The 21,900-nt window shown below is 38.8% G+C and overlaps 1 protein-coding gene and 1 long non-coding RNA gene across 5 annotated transcripts in view; one reads left to right on the top strand and one right to left on the bottom strand.

The window, feature by feature from the left end:
- Positions 1-12,747, top strand: part of WDR37 (WD repeat domain 37) — a 116,082-nt gene extending 103,335 nt beyond the window's left edge. For all 4 annotated transcript variants that reach the window (XM_075212081.1, XM_075212083.1, XM_075212080.1 and 1 more), the window contains 3 exons: positions 1,760-1,894; positions 4,921-5,035; positions 6,872-12,747. In XM_075212081.1, the coding sequence (XP_075068182.1) occupies positions 1,760-1,894; positions 4,921-5,035; positions 6,872-7,003 (382 nt within the window). In that variant the 3' untranslated portion in view covers positions 7,004-12,747. The remainder of the gene's footprint in view (positions 1-1,759; positions 1,895-4,920; positions 5,036-6,871) is intronic.
- A 5,611-nt stretch (positions 12,748-18,358) lies between these two features.
- LOC142157648 (uncharacterized) lies at positions 18,359-18,730 on the bottom strand. The gene is made up of 2 exons (XR_012692548.1): positions 18,508-18,730; positions 18,359-18,462 (listed from the first exon to the last, which is right to left on the bottom strand). It is a non-coding gene; the product is annotated as an uncharacterized LOC142157648 (long non-coding RNA).
- Positions 18,731-21,900: the final 3,170 nt, after the last annotated feature.

The raw sequence follows: 21,900 nt of genomic DNA, 5'->3' as shown, positions 1-21,900 counted from the left end.
GTCTCCTCACCCGCAACCCCCACTGACACCTTCTCCTCACCCGCAACCCCCACTGACACTTGCTCAGTCGCCATCTTCTGATGCTCCTCGGCACCACCAAACAGGTTCCTCTGTCATTTTATACACTCAGACATGGGTGTTCGTTTCTGCTGTGGACCAATCGGTGATGATGCACGCCGAGAATGGAGCGTTCCATTACATACAAAGGGATTTATTATTGGGGAATGTTCATTGCATTGCACTTTAATGTTTTTCTAACTTTTATGTAACTAAACTTCTAAACTGCTATTTTATAGGAATGAATGAAGAGACAGTGTTGCCTTTTTTTATTGCTCTTTGGGTGTTAACTATAGCGAAAGCTCTGCCCCTTTATGCTAATGTATTTGGTATCTCGTTACATTTCCCGCAAATGTCGCTGCAGTGAGTACGAAATTAAAATCATTGCTCACGACAACATGGCTGTAAAAAGTCGCTAAAGGGACGTCCGCTCTTCCTTTAATCGTCCTAAACAAGGCTAGTGTGTATGCAGTCCATGGACCGAGCGATCGGACCATCGATCGCATGTAAAATCGCTCGGCATAAAAATTTGGTCGAAATTTCTGTAGTGTGTACCCAGCTTTACAAACTGCTGTCCTCTGGTTGAAAAATAAGTGTATATTCGATATTTCTAACATCTACATGTGTGCCCCCTCCTTCCCAGTCTTACAGTACAGCTTGGCATGCAGCAAATGACCACTGTTATACTTTACTTTGTCCTAATAATGTTTTATCTCCTGGTGCAAAATAGTTAACCCTTTAGTGGTACAGAGTGGCTGCTAAGTTGACATACTATTCACAAATAATTCAACAGACGCATTAAATAAAATTACATGTCATCTTATCAGTTGGGTTTTCTGTATTAGAAACTAAAAAATGTGGATGTAGAACTCTTTTTCAGTAGAGTTTTACACATATTTGTTCAGTGTATTTTATATTTAGTATGCAGATGCTCCGAATGTTTTAGGTTGATAAAGTTGTAGGCAGGTTTAACTACTTTGTGTCATTTGTAATAGATATTACCGGTGCTTGAATTATGAAAAATCTTTGTATGTGAAACCTTGTTTAACTTTACATAGGGATTTAGCCTTTCCGAACAGTACTATAATTTATTTCCAAGCAAATACTGAAAGTGTGTTTGGCCTCCTGAACTACACAAGTCAACCTTAAAGGGGCTGTTTGCCTTTGGGCTTAGTCGTCATTATTTGTGGGAAAAATCTTAAAACAGGGCACTGGACAACTTAATTTAAAATAATTTTGTTTCAACATTACCCCCAAATTTAGCCTGGGAATGAGCTGTGTTTGGGATATTACACCTGAGCTTGAACTACCATTTTGACAGACAGGACTGTTTTCCTGAAAGATCTGTAATCAATTTTTTGTTCAGTATTTGCCTGTTGAGGATTTTTGAAAAATGATTAGAGCTCTAAAGGACATTTTAGAGGTTAGAGCACTGTTTCCCAACTCCAGTCCTCAGGGACCCCTAACAGTGCAGGTTTTCCAGTTCACAAGTGCAATAATTAGTACCACCTGTGAATCTTTCAAAATGTGTCTGTTAATAATGAATACACCTGTGCACCAGCAGAGATATGGAAAACATGCACTGTTAGGGGTCCCTGAGGACTGGAGTTGGGAAACACTGGGTTAGAGTGTTGCTCATTTGCAAGGTGGTAACTATCGCACTTTCCTTATTGGGTTTAACTGAGTGTTGTTGTTTTTTCAGTACTGTGACCTCTGCTGTGTTCACGGTGGGGGACAATGTTGTATCTGGAAGTGACGACCGGACTGTGAAAGTCTGGGATTTAAAGAATATGAGATCACCCATCGCCACCATTCGTACAGATTCTGCTGTGAACAGGTATGATAGTTACAAGTTTTGACACTGTATTTGCTAAATACTTTAAAAATAGTAGCTGGCAAAGATGACTGCCTATAGTAGATTGGTGGTTCCTTGATCCTCTCTGTATAACCACCCTTCCTTCATATAACCACCCTTCCTTCCTATAACCGCCTTCGCTAACCACTGGATATGCAGGTATGCTTTCAGAACAAGATTGCATTCAAAAGTATGTCCCCTTCTTTATAACACAATTTGTGTGCGGGTAGGTAGAGAGAGAGGTAGAGAGAGAGATAAAGAGACAGATAATAGATTATACACCAATTTTACCCACGTATACAGGTGACAATTGGTAATGAAAAGTTGCACTGCTCTAGTTCACCCCAGTAATTTGTCACACTAGCAATTTAGTTTGGATGATAAAAGTGATCCAGCGGAAAAGTTATACTGCAGCCACAAAGTGGTCCTTATCCCATGGTGACGGAATACATTATAATATTGTTCTGCAATCATCAATGCACACTTCACTGGTTACAGACAAACTGTAATCACCTTTCAGTGCTGCAAGAGAAAGCAACATTGATTTAGTCTGCAGCTTTTTATAAATAAAATTTGAATATACTTCATTCTCTTCCCAGCCAAAAATTCACAAGTGTGAAATAGGACAAGCGAATGAGCTGAGACATTAATGTAATGTGCTGCGGTTGCTGTTACCAGATTTCCCATTTATCACTAGAGCTTGAGATAACTTGACTGCTCAGCGTTTGCTAGAACCTTTTCATTTATTTGTTATACAAACTTACATGGTGAAATTATTTTCTTATTGTTATCTATGTACATGCTATAATTTAACAATAAAAGGAATATTAAAGGGCAATCACTAGACTTTATTTCTCTTCCCCAGCAGTGTACCTTAACCCAGTTATACTTTGCCCCTGTTTCTGTGGACATATTCTGACATATTCTATTAATTACTTCACAAAACTGCTATGACCTGGGCTCATATCTGAGGCCTATACATTGTATACTTTTATATTGTTTTCACAGTCCGTAGCTTCACTTTGCTGTAAGGTTGTAGTTTCAAGTAGGGGTTGTCCTTCAGGGTGAAATAATAATCATTCCTGTGTGTTGCAGTTCTATTTGTATACAAATAAAATTGTAAATAAATCTGTAGAACAGTCCTGCTGAATCCTTTTCTTAGTTTGATTCCTCTCTGTAAAACTTTACCGTATATAGAGCATTTCTATTTCAGGAGACGAAACGAATTACATGAAACAATGGCAATATGATTTACGGAGGTGGCTAAATTTCAATATGTGGGATAACGTGAAGCAAATGGAAGGGTCTCTGTAATTTACTTTTTAAGGCACATGTTCATGCAGCAATCCCAACTGTCAATTTGGTTGCAAATTGGCTACAAAGTGTTGCATATGTATGCACAAAACGGCTGCCAAACCTGATCAACTTCTTTTCGGGATCATTTAGATGTTGATTGGAATTAAAGTAAAATGCATTTGGATAATAGCCTTCGTCAGGCTATATATGCGACCATCATGCAACCGTACTAATAGGCCCAACGCCATCTGGCCGCTCAGCTGGAGCACTGAATATACACATCTATGCGATTTCAACGCATAGATGTTGATGGCTGGATCTGCACTTTAAGGACACACTATAAAGTGCTTACTAGCTTGTGTCTCGCTTGAGGTTAAGTAGTTGCACCCTCCCCCTCTTTAGGGGGTGTGGATAGTGCACTTTGCTGCATATATTTTGCAAATGCCCAACTGTAAACTAAGGTTTTCCAATTCATTACTTTGGGATGTTAGCTGTCACAAGTACGGCCCTCATTTCGTGTGTTCTCCTTCTACTATCCCATTACCATCTGTACCTCTAGACCTGCTTCCCTAGCCCCATCTTCAATAACCTTATCTGCGTTATCAAGTTACCTGTGCCTAACGTATTTAATTAGTGTGTTTGGTCTTTGCTGTCTTTAGTTTTTTCATGTACTAACTACTAAGTAGTGTGTTGAGGTTTATTTATTGTATACTATACTTTTTTTTTTCTATTACTCAAGCTACTGTTTTCTCTGCAGGATAAGTTTGGAAGATATAATGTTTTGTCCAGATTGGCTGGTTGTCTTAACTGCCTAAAACCGTATTATTGACTATCGCATTTTGGATGTTTGCGTTCTGTAACGCATGCCTACCTGTCATTGCTGCTTCCGTTAATGAGTTAATTTGATTGGAACCAGTTGTGAAATTAGATCTAATTGGTCATATGTATGCTGCTAGTACCATGTTCTGAAAATGTAAAAATCCTTAAAGGCTTGAGAAACTATTGTTATAAATGACTAATAGAGTCTGTTTACTCTATTTTGTATGTTTTTAATAACTGAAATCACCTTTTAGGCCTCATAACCAGTTGTGTTAAAGCACGTGTTTACCAGTGATTTTAACGCTATTATAATGGATGCATATTCCCGCATATTGCATTTAACAAAAGGTATAAGCATTGAGACCAATATAGTGATCCCATTGACCTTCAGAACGTGAGTAAAAAAAAATTAAAAAACGTAGAGACAACCACAATCTTCTGAAATGTTACTTGAATTCAAATTTTGGTTGTCCTCTAATGTGTTAAAAATATTTGACATTGTTTTAAATGATTGTTTATAAAACACTGTGGTGCATGTCTGTATTTACAAGATATAGGCAAAATTTAAATGGGGAGTGCTTATGGTGCACAGACAACTAGGAACAAACTGATGTTATCTATAACCAGTTTCTGTCCTTATTCTGCAGTTTTGTATATTTATTTCTACAGTTTAAAATATGAAAGGAAATGTCTGGTTACATCACCTTTTTTGCACCTTAATCTGTGCATCAATTTTCATAAAACAGAGTGATAAAATGTATAGAGGCAATGCTGAAATTAAGAATGTTTGTTTCCTCCAGTATGAAATATATTTGGTATTTAGACATTGATGTTTATTACAATCTATATTTGCTCTTTATTTGTGTTTCTGATATTAAATGTCTATTTCTTAGGATTAGTGTGTCTGTCAGTCAAAGGATCATTGCCCTTCCACATGACAACAGGCAGGTTCGGTTATTTGACATGTCTGGAGTAAGATTAGCACGCCTCCCCCGCAGCAACAGACAGGTGAGTGGGGTGGTAGTATGCTTAACATCACGTCTATGAAACCGTGCCACTAAATAAATCCTTACGGAACATTTCTCATGTAAAAGCTTAAATTGTTTGTGTTTAAGATTTAATAAGATACAGTGTTTTGCAATTTTCCAAGCATCACCAATGTGTAGTATTTCCTGTAACAATATTGGTCCATCAGAGTTGAACATTATGATAATTGTTCTGTGTGGGTGACCAACTATCCAATACAATGTAAACTAGATGACCAAATAAAAAACAGATCCATTTTTGAAATCCCAAACTACAATAGATTGATGTGAGTGTATTGTATTATTCCCACTCAACTTAAAACTGTGCTTCCATCTAGTTGATACATTATATTAACGTTATTCCTACCTTAGCTGGAACCCGGAGGCTTTGCGGGATAACAGGACTACTGTTTGTCAATTTAAACTGAAGTGAGGGGAGGTAACGACCAGTTCTGATTGGTCCTTCTGCTACACACCCCCTCCCACCACCACCACTTCAGTTTAATCATAAGCCACAATAATAGGATTAAGGCTTGTAATTGGTCCTCCCCTCCTGCTTATACTTCCCACTCCCTCAATTTTTTTTGCTGGGGCTATTAGAAGAACCTGAGGTGCCACAGGAAAAATGGTAGCATGGGCCAGCACCCAGGAGATGGTGGTGCTTTAACCAGTCATACATTTTGTATACACTTGAGCAAGATCATTGTTTCCAAACAATCAGATTTATAAAAAATGATTGTTTTGTAAATATTTCATGGATCTGATTGTCTAGCAACAAAACTGTTTGAAAACTAACAAAGCAAAAAAAAACAAACTGTTTTTCGTCACCAATTTTATGATTGCTTTTGTTTTCCTGTTTTATTTAGGACTTAGTGTTACCAGCGCACTGTGTATGAAATTGTTCATGCACAGTATATTTTCTAGTTGAGCTAACAAACTAGTTTTGGATTTGTCCACTCTCCCTAAAAGTTATCCTGGGATTTGAACCAGGGTCACCAGCATATTTTTCAGTGTTATGTGGCTTTTAACCACTTCGCTAACCCTTCTCCCATATATAGATGTTAAACTCTCACAAGTGACTGCATCACTTCCCTATGTTTTGTGACTTCTTAAGGTATTAGCTTTTCTATTAAATACAATTTCTATTAGAGCCCAACACATTTATTGGGGCCTAATGTGACGATAACTGAACAATGGCAATCTGAGCTATTAGGTGTCATTTCCAATGTATCCTATCCGTGGATTGAAGTCAAGCTATATACAATCAAAGGAAGTTTTTATGCATGCATTGATCAATCAATTCGAGAACAAAGAGAACATACGACCATCTCTTGCGTGTAAAGAAACTGTTCTGTTTGTTACAATCAAGATTACATATTCTTATAGCACTCAGAAACTTTTTCTAGCGTACAAAAAGATATAACACCTGGCATTATATGTCGAATGATTGGGGTAATAAATCTGTCATGATTTTAGCCTTGCAAAGTAAATTTCAAAACACTACGTTTTACAATGTTATCTAAAATAAACTATTTCTTACCAGCACTTTTCTATCTTTAAACATGTTCCACATATTTCCTTGAACATTTCCACGTAGACATTATTTTTCTTAACACTTATGTATTATATTTGAAGCAATCTTAAAGGCACAATACACATTATTAGATGACTTCTATATTCTAATTTCTCACAGGGTTAAGTAATTTTACTGTAGAGATATATATATATATATATATATATATATAACTATGTTACTGCTTCACTCATTGTATTACTTATTATTGCAGCATAATGATTTTCTATTTGGATGATATTTCAGGGCCACCGTAGAATGGTCTGCTGTTCAGCTTGGAGTGAAGATCATCCTACATGCAACCTCTTCACTTGCGGCTTCGATCGCCAAGCCATAGGATGGAACATAAACATCCCCGCACTGCTGCAAGAAAAATAAACCTAAGATTTAAAAAAAAAAAATAGGTTGAATTTTGCGTTTTTACCATGAACATTGTTTTCATCTTTGCAGGCATTTACTGGCCTGTCATCATTGTGAGATCCCAGAAATGAGTGCTTTGTAGAATGTGTTCTCATTCCCTCAATCTGCATGATGATTCCGAGGAAAACTAGTAATAGGAGAGTCCTTTTCTCAGATTTATTGATGACATCTTCTGTGTGGGATGCTATTGGTGAAAAGAAGAGCACACCGTAGTGCTCAGCACCTGTTTAGTATCCAAATAGATGAGCAGTAGGGCATTACATTTCTGGAAAATAAATGTGAAACTCATGTAATTGTTGTGAAGGATGTAATAGTCTGTTGCATTTATACATAGGCATATTTGCCTCCTGTAAAAAAACAAAAACAAAAAAAAACAAGCATATATATACAAAAAAAAGTAAATTATAAACTGTTACAGAAATAAACTATGACAGAGTGTAGATTCACTCGCTGCATAGTTCAGCATTAAATAATGCATCCTAAGGCGTTCCCTGATTCTGGTATTATTTTTCTTTGCTTTTGAAGCTTCAGCATTTACCTTTTTTGGTTTTGTTTTTATTATCAGATGTATATTTTTATTCATTACATACTGTGTGTCTGAAAGGAATGAGTTGAGCCAGATTTTAGGCCTTTTCTAGGGCCGTTTTGAACATAGTATTACAATAACAACTGTACTCCACTGCTTAGTGCAGACAGGGGCGGCCTTGGGCTCTCCAGCTGTTAAAGTTGGCAGGGCAGCATGGGATTTGTATTGCTGCATCCACTAAAGCGCCCCAGGTTTGCCCAAATCCAGTTTAGAGTTAAAAATGATCATCTCCTGTAGAGGTTGCCCAAGCTCCGCTTAGACTTAAAATGATGATGTCTTGTGAGCCTGTTCTTCTGAGAATTGAAATTGGGCACACAATGTGAGTTTCAATCCAAAAATATTAAAGCAAATTTAAAGCACTTTAGCTACGAGATGCCGTTATGAACAATTTGTAACACTCTCAAATAGCATTTTCAGTAACCGTGAGATGACCTTCTTATGAATGACTTTGAAAACATTTAAAGCAATTTTCAAAAATAAAAAAGGTTATGAAAGTAATTTTTTTTCTTTTTTTTACAAATAATGATTTACACCCATTGTAAGTTATCTTTCTAGCCACATTTCAATGCTGGGCTGTTAACTTGTATTATTTAAAATAGCTTCATTAGCCTGGTGGTTCTCCTTGAAAATGTGTTAACATGCTAACAGATTCTACTGACTTACTACTATAAGATGATCATTTTGGACGATTACTCTTTTCTATTGTTTACTCATGAATAAGGATATAATGACACTCCATGCTTGCATTCTAGTGATCCTACATGTGTCTCGGAAAGACATTTTATTCAATTATATAGAAAACCACAGCACAAGCCATCTGAGGGCTGGACATACAACTAAATGACTATACATTTTGTGTTTTGAAATGTATATTAATATTTTCAATGTGATGTGGAATGAGTTGCTAAATGTATACAGGAGGCCGGTTTGATATGACCGTTAGTTATTCATACGTTTATAAAGTCATGTTTGATTAACAATGAGTAGATCTCCAGCAAATTACTTTCACACGTAGAATAGATTTCCAGAGCGGCTACATTTTGACAAGGTCTGAGCCAAGCTGAATTGTTTCTCTAATCAGGTTTGTACATCTCCTCTTCCCCTGTCCTCTGCACCCCTCCACTAATCCATTTGTTACAGTATTTAAACAGGAGCAAGTAAGAAAGTCCTGCCTGCTGTTTTGAGTAGTAACCGCTAATGATGAACTAAAGGTGGCCGGAGAAGAGAATCAATCGTCTACTTTCGGGGGAGGCTGCAAATGTTGTGGGCTAAATCAATATAGCCTACCCATTCACCAGGAACCAGTGACATTAATAGTTCCTAAGCTGAATATTGGGTAAGCTCTCAAAATGGCTGCCTCCACCATGTGCTAGCTACAGGTTCACCTTATGTTCATACCCTTTTGCTTGTGCAGTTACATAGTCGTTAGGTTATTTGGTGCACAGTAGCCAGAGAGTGTAGTATGTAAATCCTGGTTGTTTTCTGTAGTTCTGCTGTGGTATTATTTGAGTGTTGGTGGTTTCACTGTCAATTGGTGAGAGTATAAAGTAAAACAGTATGCATTTACGCCATATATCCTTTTATATGGTTTTATACTTTTTCAGAGTCAAAGAAAATCTGTATAAATTATAGATCAGTGCTTTTTAAAATGGTTCTGTCAAATTATACATTTTCGCTTGTAGTATAAAGTAAAATATGATTTGAAGTTTGGAATTTGAAAAAAAAAAACAAAAAACTTTTTGTCTTTTTATAGTAGTGGGCACTTATTTCCTGCAGATGACTATTTGGTTTTTTTTCTTTCGTGAAGTGACTTTATTTTTCCGGAGCTTGAGTACAATTGACCTGTTCCTACATAGTGGAGGAAGCCATTTTGTGCTCTGAACCAACATTCTGAAAATGCAGCCTATTTATTTTCTAGGATCTAGTGACATCACTCACTGCCTCTGATGTTATATGTTCCTAGTGAACTGACAGATTGCATTTTTATGAATTTAGGTATAGCCTGTAAAATAATTGCCTCCACTTGATGTAGGTGACGGGTACAATTTACAGTTCCTTCTAGAACATAACACCATAAAGCATAGGAGGATAAACATTAATAGAAGTATATTTAAAACTCCTTTTCCCTATTTAAAAGCATTTTTGGAGATGAATTACATTTAGATTTTACACAACATATTTTAAAATTGATGATAGTTTTGCTGTAAGGGGAATCTATGATGGAAATATATATACAATTACAGAACTGTTTAAATATAATTGACATAGAAAGACCAGAGTTTTTTACAAATATATGACCGTGTTTTATACAAAGGTTATTGTTCCCTTAATCCTTTATTTTAGGCAAACACTGTGCTGAAGTTTACGTAAAACATACCGGAGTTTCTTAGCGATTTCTCTTCCTGTTATAGACAGCGGCATTTGTGAGGAATCTTAATTCTAAAGCAGTATGATTACATACTGTATTTACAGTTATATAGAGAGATGGTTATCTTTGTTATTATATTGCAAATAAACTCTTCCAGCTGTATAATGTTAGTGGTCAGCTTGGATAGGATGTCCTTGATATGTGAAGGTTTAATATAGCTAAGTAACATTGATGTTACTGTACTTTTCTTTTCTCTCCTACCTGTCTGGTATAAATCCAATGTTTATCTATTTTTAAAATCCTTTATTGAAGAAAAAATGGCAGATTTAGACCCAGCAGTAACTGGACCAGCGGTTCAAGAGTAAAATTACCCTTTTCTTAACTTTAAAAGTGCAATGAGTGCAAATGAATCTTAATTATGTTTTTTAGAGTAGTCGTATTTCCTTTTGATAGTGAAAATTAAGTTCCTAGTTGTGCAGAGCAAGTAATTAGAGCCAGAGAGATGAACAGGCAAGAGGCAGTACTGGGGGACTAGATAAAGAGGAAGTTTACTTTGAGATAAAGTACTAGGTTTTAATGCTGGAAAGAAAATGAGGGTTTTGCATATGATAGAACATCCCAGGTTGCAATATATGTGCCTTCAAGGACACTAAACCCCAAAATTGAAATGTATACAACAATATAAAGGTAAATTGCACAGGACATTCTTTCTGGCTTTCTGCTGCAGATATGTTAAAGTGGGATTAAACAATTACTTCCACCCTATATTACAGACAGCAGAAGCTACCTCCCATCTTGCCCATGTAACAATACAGAGCTTACAGTGATACTGGCCCTTCCACCAGTCTGCATTCTGTAGAGATCTTTTGTCAGCTTGCAGACTGGTTTGCTAACCTCGCAAGCTCTGACTTTTCCTGGCCTGAGGTGTGATGTATGCTAGAGACCCCTCCTAAGGATAAAACGTACAGCATGCTGACCAGTTTTAGTGGATCACTGCCGCGTTCATTATTTTGGCATATGAATTACTTACTGATAGACAGGCTTTATGTTCATGTAAAATATAGCTTTACTACATTTTAAGCTACTGGCAGTTGGCAGTGATTGTTCTACATAAGGTAGCTTCACTTGTAGCCACATGTTTGTAGTGTAGTCAGGGCAGCACTGTGGAAGTCTTAGGCTTGTATTTACCTTGAAGTACCAGAGGACTGCAGCACTAGGTACAGCTAGCAGAGGGGCAATAGAAGTAATGTTATTGGTGAAATGTGTGTTTAAATATAAGTGAGAGTCCCTACTTTGAAGTAAGTTTACAGTATAATCACATTTATAATTTTAAGTAACCGAAATTGTGTGCAGTGTGAGCAGATTTTGTTGTGTTGGTTCATCAATTTTTAAAATTTAAATTGATTCACGCTTTACTCTACATAACAGGAAGGGGTTAGTGCTACTACTTCCACTTGCCAGCTAATACAGTATACTAGCATAGAAATGACTACCCATATGGGTTGTGAAATTGCAAATTGTACTTTGAAAATATTTTTATGAAAATATTAGAACCAGATTTGTAAATTTTTGTGATTGTGAATTAAGGGCCCTCAATGGCTACTGTCGCTGTGTGTAAGGAACTGGTTCACGTGCATGAAAATATTTTAAGGTGAAATTCACAATGAAATCCTCCAGCTCTCCACTCAGATCTTTCATCTAAGCGTACAAAGATTAATTCTAGCAAGTAAATATCATGGGATAAGCCTAGAACCACAGCAGTCATGATGACGTTGGCTCCACCATTGCCTATCGTGATTATATTTGGGAAATGCAATCTAGGGCATTGGTTCTATGGAAAATGTTTCATACTTTTAATATAATGAATCTTACATTGTTTCAAAGTATGTTAAAATTTGAAGAAGATAACAATACATTATGGCCATCCATTTTTCTATCTTGGTTGAGATAGAGTACACCCAACATATAGATTTGGGAAACTTATTCTGTAACATAGACCCGTAACTGTCTAAGCTGTATGAAAGAGGGTAAAAGTTTGAGTTTCTTTTTTTCAGTTGTGATTATTTTGCACAGATGCAGGCCCTGTCCATTTCGGTGACAAGATTTATGTTATAATGGAATGTATAATTGTCTGTGTTGTCTAGATATACATAAGGCTCAATTAATCTGCTAGTAGCTCCCATTACAATGTGTTTTCGTCAAAAGTCCACTAGTGGTTGAAGTTTAGAGGCTGCATGTATTAAATATGCTGCCCCACCACAGTGGACTTCTCCACTGACAAACCAGATGTGTGGTGCAACAACACATTCATTCAACCTGTGGTGCTGACATCGTAAGCTACTTAGAGATATTACATTTGCTAGGTCATGATTGGTCACCTGTATCACATGCTCAATAAGGCCATTAGTACCCTATTTTCCTGCAAATTTATCAGTATAGCCAAGTCTAGAAAATGTAGGGTTTTTTTGGAATTTTATTTTTATTTTTTTTTTCCATTTAAAAAAATAAGTGTACTCCACAGACCATGGTCGCCGACGACTGTGGGAATGTGGTTATTTGCTCTATGTAATGTATAAATAAGTTTGCTAATATAAAGGTCATATTTTTGTTTCTTTAAGAAAGTATGTAAATGGCACATCTGTCTGTATGTACTGTCCCATTTTAATACACTGTGTGCTGAGCTTCATTTTGATGTGATAACATTTTGGTTACATTTGTAAAATAAATAGATACATCTGTGGAACTCCATGAGTCTCTTGGTGAATGCTTTGTTCTTGCGCAAAACGGTCATGGTTCCTACTGTTAACAATGTCAATCATTCACACCACGAGAGTGTTAAAATATCCAAAACCAACAGCAAAATGATAGTTATAAAGTTTGCTAGTTAATTTTACCACATGTTTATGTAAGGAAAACATCTAATGGACATTTGCTTTTAGTAATTGGCCTTTGCTTAAGTCCTTTTACAGATGTGTGAAAGATCAGAAATCCAGCTAAAAAACAAAACAAGCATAATTGATTATATTATGATAGTGCTTTTCAAATGTTTACATACCAAGGTTTCTATGGATGTTCTGCCAGGAACTGCCAGTTTAACCCAGTGATAGGGTCACATATATATATCAATATATATTTATTATCAATATATACACAGATAGGAGGATGAAATGGCGCCAATATAGGTAGTGTTAGCTGGTAACAATCACCCAGACAGTCAATAATAACTGATATGCACAGTATGAATCTTAGCAAGCTGGTACAGTCATTATTCAACAGCTTCCAGATACTCCAATTATATACCGAAATGCAGACAGAGAAAAGCAAAAGATGTAGTTGCAAAGGCACCCGTGATATACAGTAAATAATAGGTGGCAGCGTACCAAGTAGATATAAATAAACAGCTTATCTGTGTCAGAATTATCTGAACGTAGTCTCCAAACAGCCAAGTGAGTCAGGAACCGATGTGTAAACTGCTTGTGAAGATATATTATATCTGGATCATCAACCACAGCAAATTCACTGCTTGCAAACTCCACTCAGCCTATATGCTGAGTGTAGCAGCCTCTCTGCTTCTTGAGGCTGCCGGGAGCATCAAGGAGCAAAGAGGCTGCTACACTCAGCATATAGGCTGAGTGGAGTTTGCAAGCAGTGAAAAAACTCACTGCCTGTCTGCCTGAGTTCGTTCTAATTTAGGATGGTAATAGGCTGTGTACTAAGGAAGCTGGGCTGATAGAGGCGATCACCTATCTGTCTCCTAAATGTTCAATGTATATTGTACTTAGGGCTTAGATTTGCTAGACAGTCTAGGGGTAATCTTCTGGCTGTCACCTAGGTGCTCTGTATAAGTTAGACTGCCATAGAGTTGTAATTGAAGGTAATATCAAACCTCTTGTGTTTTTAGAAGTAGTTAGAATATTTAGATTTCAAGCAGAGATCCTCCACTATGGAATCTGTGGTGAGCAGCAGGTGTCTGTAATATAGAAAGAACTTTGAATAGAGAAAAGGACACCATATTCTGTTATGTCACTGTGCGTAGTGAAATAAGCATGGAGGAAACAAATGCAGAGAAGAAGATTGTTTCCAAGCATGGACAATCTCAAGGCTACAAATCAATCTCCAGAGACCTTGATGTTCCAGTTATCACCATACGTAATGTTAAGAAGTTCATGGCACTGTAGCCAACCTGCCTGAATATGGACACAAGAGAAAACTGAATTGAAGATTGCAGCACAGAATTGTGGAGAAGGCTTCTTGATCAACTGACAAACAGATTCAAGTTGACCTTCAGACACAAGGTACAGCTGTTTCACCACACTCCATCTGTCACTAACACAATGAAAATAGGTAAAATGATAGGAAGTTCAGGAGGGTCCCACTGCTGAAAGTGAGACATAAAGCCCAATTGGAGTTTGCCAAAACACACTTGAATAAGCCAAATCCCTTCTGGGAGGACGTCCTGTGGATAAATTAGACGACATTAGTGCTTTTTGGTAAAGCACAACATTCCTATGTTTACAGAAGGCAAAATTAAACTTTCAAAGAAACCTCCCTAAGGTTAAGGTTGTCCAGTGATTTTTTGAGGTTGAGCTGCATTTGGCCCTAGGTATCTTGAACGTGTGCATGGCATAATGAAATCTGGAGATTACCAGGCCATTTTGGAGTGCTATGTTGAACCCAGTGTCAGAAATCCGGTGTCTGTCAAAGGCCACGGATCACGCACCAGCATAATGACCCAAAACACGCTTCAGAAAGCACCCAGAAATGTTTCAAGGCAAGGCATCGGACTGTTCTGATGTGGCCAGCAATGAGTCCAGATCTAAATCCCATAGAACACTTGTGGAGAACAGCAGTTGGGAGAAGTTCTCTTAAAATCTGGGAGAACTGGAGCAGTTTGCACAAGAAGAAGGGCCCAAGCTGTCAGTAAAGAGACACAGGAAGCTCATCCATGGCTATAGGAAGAAGGTAATTACAGATATTTTGACCTACCTAATAAGTCTACGGTGTCAACAATTTTGTAAACGCCGTTTTGTTTCATTTTCTGATTTAAAATCATATACAGTATTAAATTTAGAAACAAAAACATAGGTTCTGTAATAACAGCAAAATAATTGTGGGTACCAAATACTGTTATTAATGTAACGCCCCCATAGGGGCGTTTTAGTAAACCCTGCACCCCAGTGAATACAGGAGGGGTCACCTAGAGGGCAAGTTAGATGTTTCTGAAAAGTGACACAAACTGGTTACTATGGTGACAACCCAGCCCAATCTGCTAGTGACTGAGAAGAAGGGGTTGTAGAAAGGGGGGAGTGAGACACACAGACAGAGGAGAGATGTAGCTGGGGACCTGGGAGCTTCCTCCCAGGCTTCCCCTGCATTGCTTGGGAGTGTGAGAGCAGCGACTGCACAAGAGCAAGTACTGTGTGCCTGAATAGGGGCAGAGTACCCAGAGCAGAGACCCCTGGAGAGAAATGGCAGCATGCATACACTATGGGATGTAGGAGCTGCATGTGTGTTGGAGATGAGTTAGTGTGATTCTGGCTGAACTGTGAGTAGCTGTGGAACTACTGTGACCAGGAGAACCTGGTATGTACTGTGATAAAGCCAGGAGTGTGGCTGCATATACAGAGGGGAGGAGTCCCTAAGCCCCAGAAAGGGGGAGAATCCCAAATCACTAAAGAGAACCACAATAGAGAGGGACATTTTGCATGGAAGAGACCCTAGAGTGGGGGTTGCTACAAGAGGCATGGTAGCTGAAGTGTCAGAGCCAGGGGCTGAGAGTACACAGAGAGAAGTGTCGGAGTCCAAAGGAGAAATCATCCCCGCAGAGGAGGGGTGAGCTGCAGTTAAGAGTTACACAGCGTTTGTCAGAACTGCATTGAGGAGAAGCTGCCTGCCTGTTGGCATCCATGTGAGTGTCCCTGCAGACTAGGGTGAACTGCAGTGAAGAATGGGGTACTGGAGTGTAAGAGACATGTGAACTATGTTATATAACATCTAGATAACATTAAGATCTGCACAGGAGTAATAAGGAGATATATTTGCAACCATGTTCATATTGCTCATTAAGAACTGTGCTGGAGAGAGTAAGGAGCTGTATATATTTCTTTATTGCTGCAACCATTATGATTATTGTGCTGGAGTAAGAGGAGTGTAAATAAAGAGTTCAGTTTGTCATAGAGATGGTCTGGTGCCCAAAATATTGTGACTTTTATTTGCACTGCACCGCAAAGTGACATCACCTGTGTCCCACTACTTACAAAGAAACACCTGCATGTGAAGGACCCCCTGGTCATTTACACCCATGGTCCTCAGCTAGCCAGGGCTTGAGAAGGAGGTGCACTGTGTACCCTCTGTACCCCACACTGCACGTAGTGACGGGGTTTCATTAATTTTAACAGGGGAAATTGTGAGTTATTTTAAAAAAAGTGCAAGGGTGCCAAGAAATATAAGTAAAAAAAATTTGTGACAAAAAAAAAAATTGTAGGAAATATTTTGGTCATTGACATGCAAACCACCAGCAGTCATGATGTAGTTAAGGACCCCAAACATAAATTTGTTGTTAACTTATATTTTAAAATAAAAATGTTGAGTTTGTATGAAAACAAAATACATTTTGGATGTGTGTCTAAGAGTAAATATGGGATAGGTCACATTAACTACATTAAAACAAAAAGCTTCAAATGTCATTATTTTCAATCACTTTTTGTGAAAGAGCTTCGTCAGTTTATCAGAAATATCAAGGATCCATAATAAAGCTGTATTGTTTTAATTTTCTTTTGAGAGATTAATCTGGGGGGAAATAACATGCATATCAGACATCTCTAGGTTGTTTTTTTTCCCTTCTGTCTCAAGCTTACTGAGAGGCTTCAGCGCCACAAATCTGGATCTCTTTTAAAACTTATATTGCTGATTTTTATCTTCTGCTAAAAATTGCTGGGAGTTGTGCAAGGCTTAATGAGACGTAAGAGACAATTGAAGTGATTTTTTTTTTCTCCCCTTGCAACCTCTACAAGGTTACTCAGAGACTGAAACTTGAGAAATGAAGTTAGAATATATTTTAGTTGAACAATAGTGCTTTAGTCAAGGTTAGAGCGCAGCAGGGAATCATATACTGAAATCAGACCACTGGGCACTAGTGAGAAGAATACACTCAAATGATGTAAAAAAAAAAAATTATTATAAACTTGTAAAATGGAACTGTATGTGAATTGCAGAGTGGGAGTCATTAGCAGTAATTTCCTGATGGATGACAGGCAGCACAATTACCCCCTAAACACTAATGGGCACGTTTCTCCAGCTTGTATGATGAAACCTACCACATTATGAATTTAGACTTTAAGGAGTCATGATTGTTAAGGTATAATGATGCACTTGTATTTCTGTGACCAGTGGTTTACCCAACTCAACAACTAAGACGTATCTACTTACTACATCTTTATGGACTGATCTAGAAAAAATTGTCCTCAGTATTTGATTAATTTGTTTTGGGGGATTCTTGCCTTTTAAATGTCTTTAATCTGTTAATTATTATTGGATAGGGCAGAATAGCCAAGACCTGTTTGTTTTGGACGTACAAAAAAAAATGAATATTTTAATATACATACATTTGAAATAATTTAATTCATAACCTATCACACAGTGAATGTTTGAGCTGTGCAGTTACCCAGTGTTAGCACCTATAATTCTATTGACCACTTGTTCAGGTGGATTGGTGAGCACTAATGTGGGGTCAAATAATTTTTCTAATGAAATGAACAAGTGATGCATTCTAAGCTGCCCCTACACAGGCAGATACAGTCACTCTGTGTTAAAGCTTTGTCCTATTTGGTGCCTCACATGGGTGACCAATTTGGATGAATGTTTTTGCTTAATGCTCACACGTCTGACATCCTCAGGAGGCTCAGCTGGTAAATGACTACACATTTGGAGATTGCTCTTATCAGCACTAATTCTAACCCTCAGACTTTCCAGTTCTGATTGACATTTCATTGATACTATTCCAATGATGATCAGACCCACATACGTAGAAATTCAGGCCCAATAATGCTGAGATTTCTAATTCCTGTGTTTTCTCCCAACAAATTATGTCAAGAACCATAAATTACCCAATTGGCAAAATCATAATAAAATGGACTTAAGATACCTGCCTAGAAGAGCTTATCATTAAACTGGATAGTAGAAGATATGTACACACAGAAGAACAGGTCACAGTGGTGGTATGACTATGGCTGAATCCCTGCTTGCTGCTCTTTGAAGATGGAAAGGTTTAAAGGGCTCACCGTGTATGTTTCGTAAACCTTACATCAACCTTATAATTCTAAAAAACCTTTGCATGCAAATAAAGACACGGAGACTTGAATAAGTTATTAAAAATTGCCAGAACTTTTATTATGATTTTAATTTTAACTAAACCTATGGTGGCGGAGAAAGGGCACTGGGAAACAACTCTCAAGCTGACAAACACTATCACGAGTGGACTGACGCAAACCGCCGTACGTCTACCACCACGGGGAACAAATCCCAACATAACTTTTGCACTGAGTTGGCGTCAGAGTGACTGCCCCTTTTAAAACTCACTCTGCCCTCCCTCACCGAGTCGAACAGGGACCCTCCTCACCGAAGGGCCAAAAAGGGAGTTACTGGTGCCTCAACGGGGGGCAGTGACCTACGACAACTACCAATGCGCTCACAAATCAGCCGCTGAACGCAGTGCCTTCCTACCGCAACATAACCGGACATACCCTACCAAAGGAGTAGGTGGGTGGGATCTCATGCTGTGGAATGAACCAGAACAGGAAGTGCAGCCTCCTATAACAATCAATGTCCCTCCCACTGGATTACACATTGGTCGGGCCAACCCATGTTAACACCTTCAGGTCAGTGTTCAGCTTACTACAAACCCTGTCGCCCTTTAAGTGCATTCGTCCTATACAGCCTCATTTGTCATAAAGTTGAAATCTTGTGACCGTAGCCCTTGTGCTGTTTATCAAACTGTCAACATAGTTTAGAGATCCAGAGGTAATGAGCAGTCAGAGAGACAAGTGTGAGTGTATAGTGCCAAAGAAAGCAGTATTGAGTGTTGTGAAACAGACCTATTGGAACACATGGGAATGTAAGAACTGCAATGTAAATATGTGCAGCTGATTGTGGTTCCAAAAGTAGGACTTTGTATGTACATTAATGTAAGAGTTAACTGTGCAGTAACCAGCTTGCACAGAGCTTGTGGAGAGGGTTTGAATGAAATATCTGAAATGGAAATTAGGTGGCAGTTGTAGGACAGGACCGGACAGGACAGTCAATGTAATCATTGAAGTATAAGTCATTACTAGAAGTTTTAGTGCACTGGGTGATTGATAACACTGGTGCCCCTTCATTGGTGGGAGTGATAGTAAGTGCCACCAGCGGAAGTTCATCACCAACTCCTCAAGAGGCCATAGGTACATTTTTTTTTTTACAAGCACCAGACTGTCCTCCAACCCTCACCCCAAAGGCTTCCATTCTCCTATCATTACTGTTTATTAGTAAGGCTCCGCAGTACTGGACTGTGGAAGAAGCAGTGCTTATATAAGACAGGGACATATAAAATAGAGAAGATAAATGCAGATGGGAAAAAAGTGTAGCTGTCATTATGAACACAGAGAGGCAGACTCAAAAGATCCTTTTGATGTCCATTATACAATGCAGAGCGCCCTGATGTTGATTTACATATAGCAGAGCACCCCTATAATATCCATGACAAAATGTTTATCTCCCTTTTATTGTCCATTATAGTGGGGATACATGTTGTACATCCCAGGCTTGGTTTACACAGGAAAAAATATTTTAGTTTTTTTTTTTTTTTTTATCTGTTTCTTTTTTCAATTCTTTCTCCCCTAAAACCACAAATTATTTACTTTTATTGATGGTGTGTATTAGAACATGCATTAATATTAACTTAGACATTGGACAATAATTAACAGGCACCTTTCTTTTTAATAATAAGATACAATCTAAAAAAAAATAATACTAAGAATAAAGCATTTCCTATTGCTTCTCCTCTGGTAACTGTTATCCCAAATGCACCATCTTGCCACAGTACGAGGGGCTTACAAATACTGCCACCACTGGACTCCTTTACCGGCATGCAGAACCGGGTTTCTTAAGGGTAACTGACGCTGCTAGTGTACCCCGTTACTGGTGTACCTGGGCTGGTACTCCTGACCTCTTCCTATGGATCAGGGTTGCTGTGGATGGATCCCCCCTGACTTATCACTCTGGCCAGAGCTGCTGGGTAGCTGCAGAGCGGTGGTGCTGGGAAGCTGGGTCCAAACTTCAGACAGCCGGGAACGGATTAGATTTTGGGTCTAATCTGTAGGTCACAGGAATAGAGATGTTTCCAAACAGGTCTTTGAAGCAAGTGATGTTTATTTGCTCTTCACTGGTTAAAGGTACCAGTGATCAGGTCAGATGAAGCAAGAAGAACAACTTTTAATATAAAACAGAGCCTTTTTTATATACATTTGGAGACTAGTCTTAGCAGGAGGTAATCCGTCCTCCTGTCCCTTTACCAATCAGCCTGCACATGAATCAACCCAGAGAGGTTTAACGCCCTTAACATTGCTGCCAGTGGCAGGGGGGAGTGTACTCCCCTCCCCCCAGTCCACGAGCTGCCAGGAAGTGGGGGGCTCAGCCCAGTCTCCTCCCCTGGTGCCTGTCTGTCTGGGACAAGATATTTATATATTAAATCTCCCGCCCAAAGTTACTTCCAGGGACCCTGCTCCTGGATATGGCTCTGCTCCCTGGCTGAAAATAGTACCAGGGGAGAGCAGCCAGATCCCGGGGCAGCAGTCCCTCCCCTATCGCTAGTTGAAGCTCTCTGAGCTCCAGCAAGTGACTTCGCTTCCCTGGACCACCAGGAGGTGTTGCACCTCCCAGAGGTGTTTGATTGCAGGAGGCTGGTTAAGTCCCTCCTGCAGCCCCTTCTGGACCACCAGGGACAGGGTAAGTGTTTTTCTTTATTTACATACATTTCCGTTCACTTTATACACATACATCTTACATTTAAACACATTTAATGTACATATAGTCACGCTCCTGGTGCCTAGCACCGGGAGTTAACCACTCTGGTGCTGCACGCCAGTTAACTATCCGCGCTGCAGCACTGACACTCTAAACATTTACATGTATTTTTATGTTAATTACACTCTAGGCGCCGAGGTTTAACCCTTTCCCTGCTGCAGTGCTGGGTGCTACCCACCCAGCGCTGCAGTGCACATCTTAAAATTTTTATTTACATTTAAAACATTGTAACATACTTGCTTATGCCCGCGGCACCTAACGCAGAGGCTTTAACCCCTCCGCTGCTGGGTATTAAGCCTCCTGGCGCCGGAGACCATTTCAAGATGGCAGCCGCACACTATAAGTGGATGAGGTTACCAGAACAATGAGTACCGTCTCAATGCTTGATAAAATTGTCTCCCCTGGAGGATATCACCATTGGTAACTCCGTTAATTTATAGGACAAAGTGAAAAACATTCCATTTCACCATGAAAACGCCTGTTTTCTCCAGCTGGAGGGGTTTTTGCCCTTCAACAAATCATTCCCTGAGTTATATTATTATTATCATTTATTTGTTAGGCGCCACAAGGTGTCCGCAGCGCCGTACATAGTACAAACAGTAAACCATACAGGGTTAAACAGTACAGAACAGTAAACACAAAGTACCAATGCTTCAGAAACTCCGGGACAGACAAATGGAGTAAGGGTGGAGCAGAAGAACAGGTGTGGAGACATGAGGGAAGAAGTGCCCTGCTCAAACGAGCTTACATCCAAAGGGAGGGTGGAGGAAACAGACACGAGAGGGAGCGGTAGGGGAGAGAGGGAAGAGCGAGCAGAGTAGGTGAGGGATGAGGTGGATGATT

The sequence above is a fragment of the Mixophyes fleayi genome, chromosome 5 (genome assembly GCF_038048845.1).
Source record: "Mixophyes fleayi isolate aMixFle1 chromosome 5, aMixFle1.hap1, whole genome shotgun sequence".
In the NCBI taxonomy this organism is placed as follows: Eukaryota; Metazoa; Chordata; class Amphibia; order Anura; family Limnodynastidae; genus Mixophyes; species Mixophyes fleayi.
This window is presented reverse-complemented; position numbering and strand designations above follow the sequence as displayed.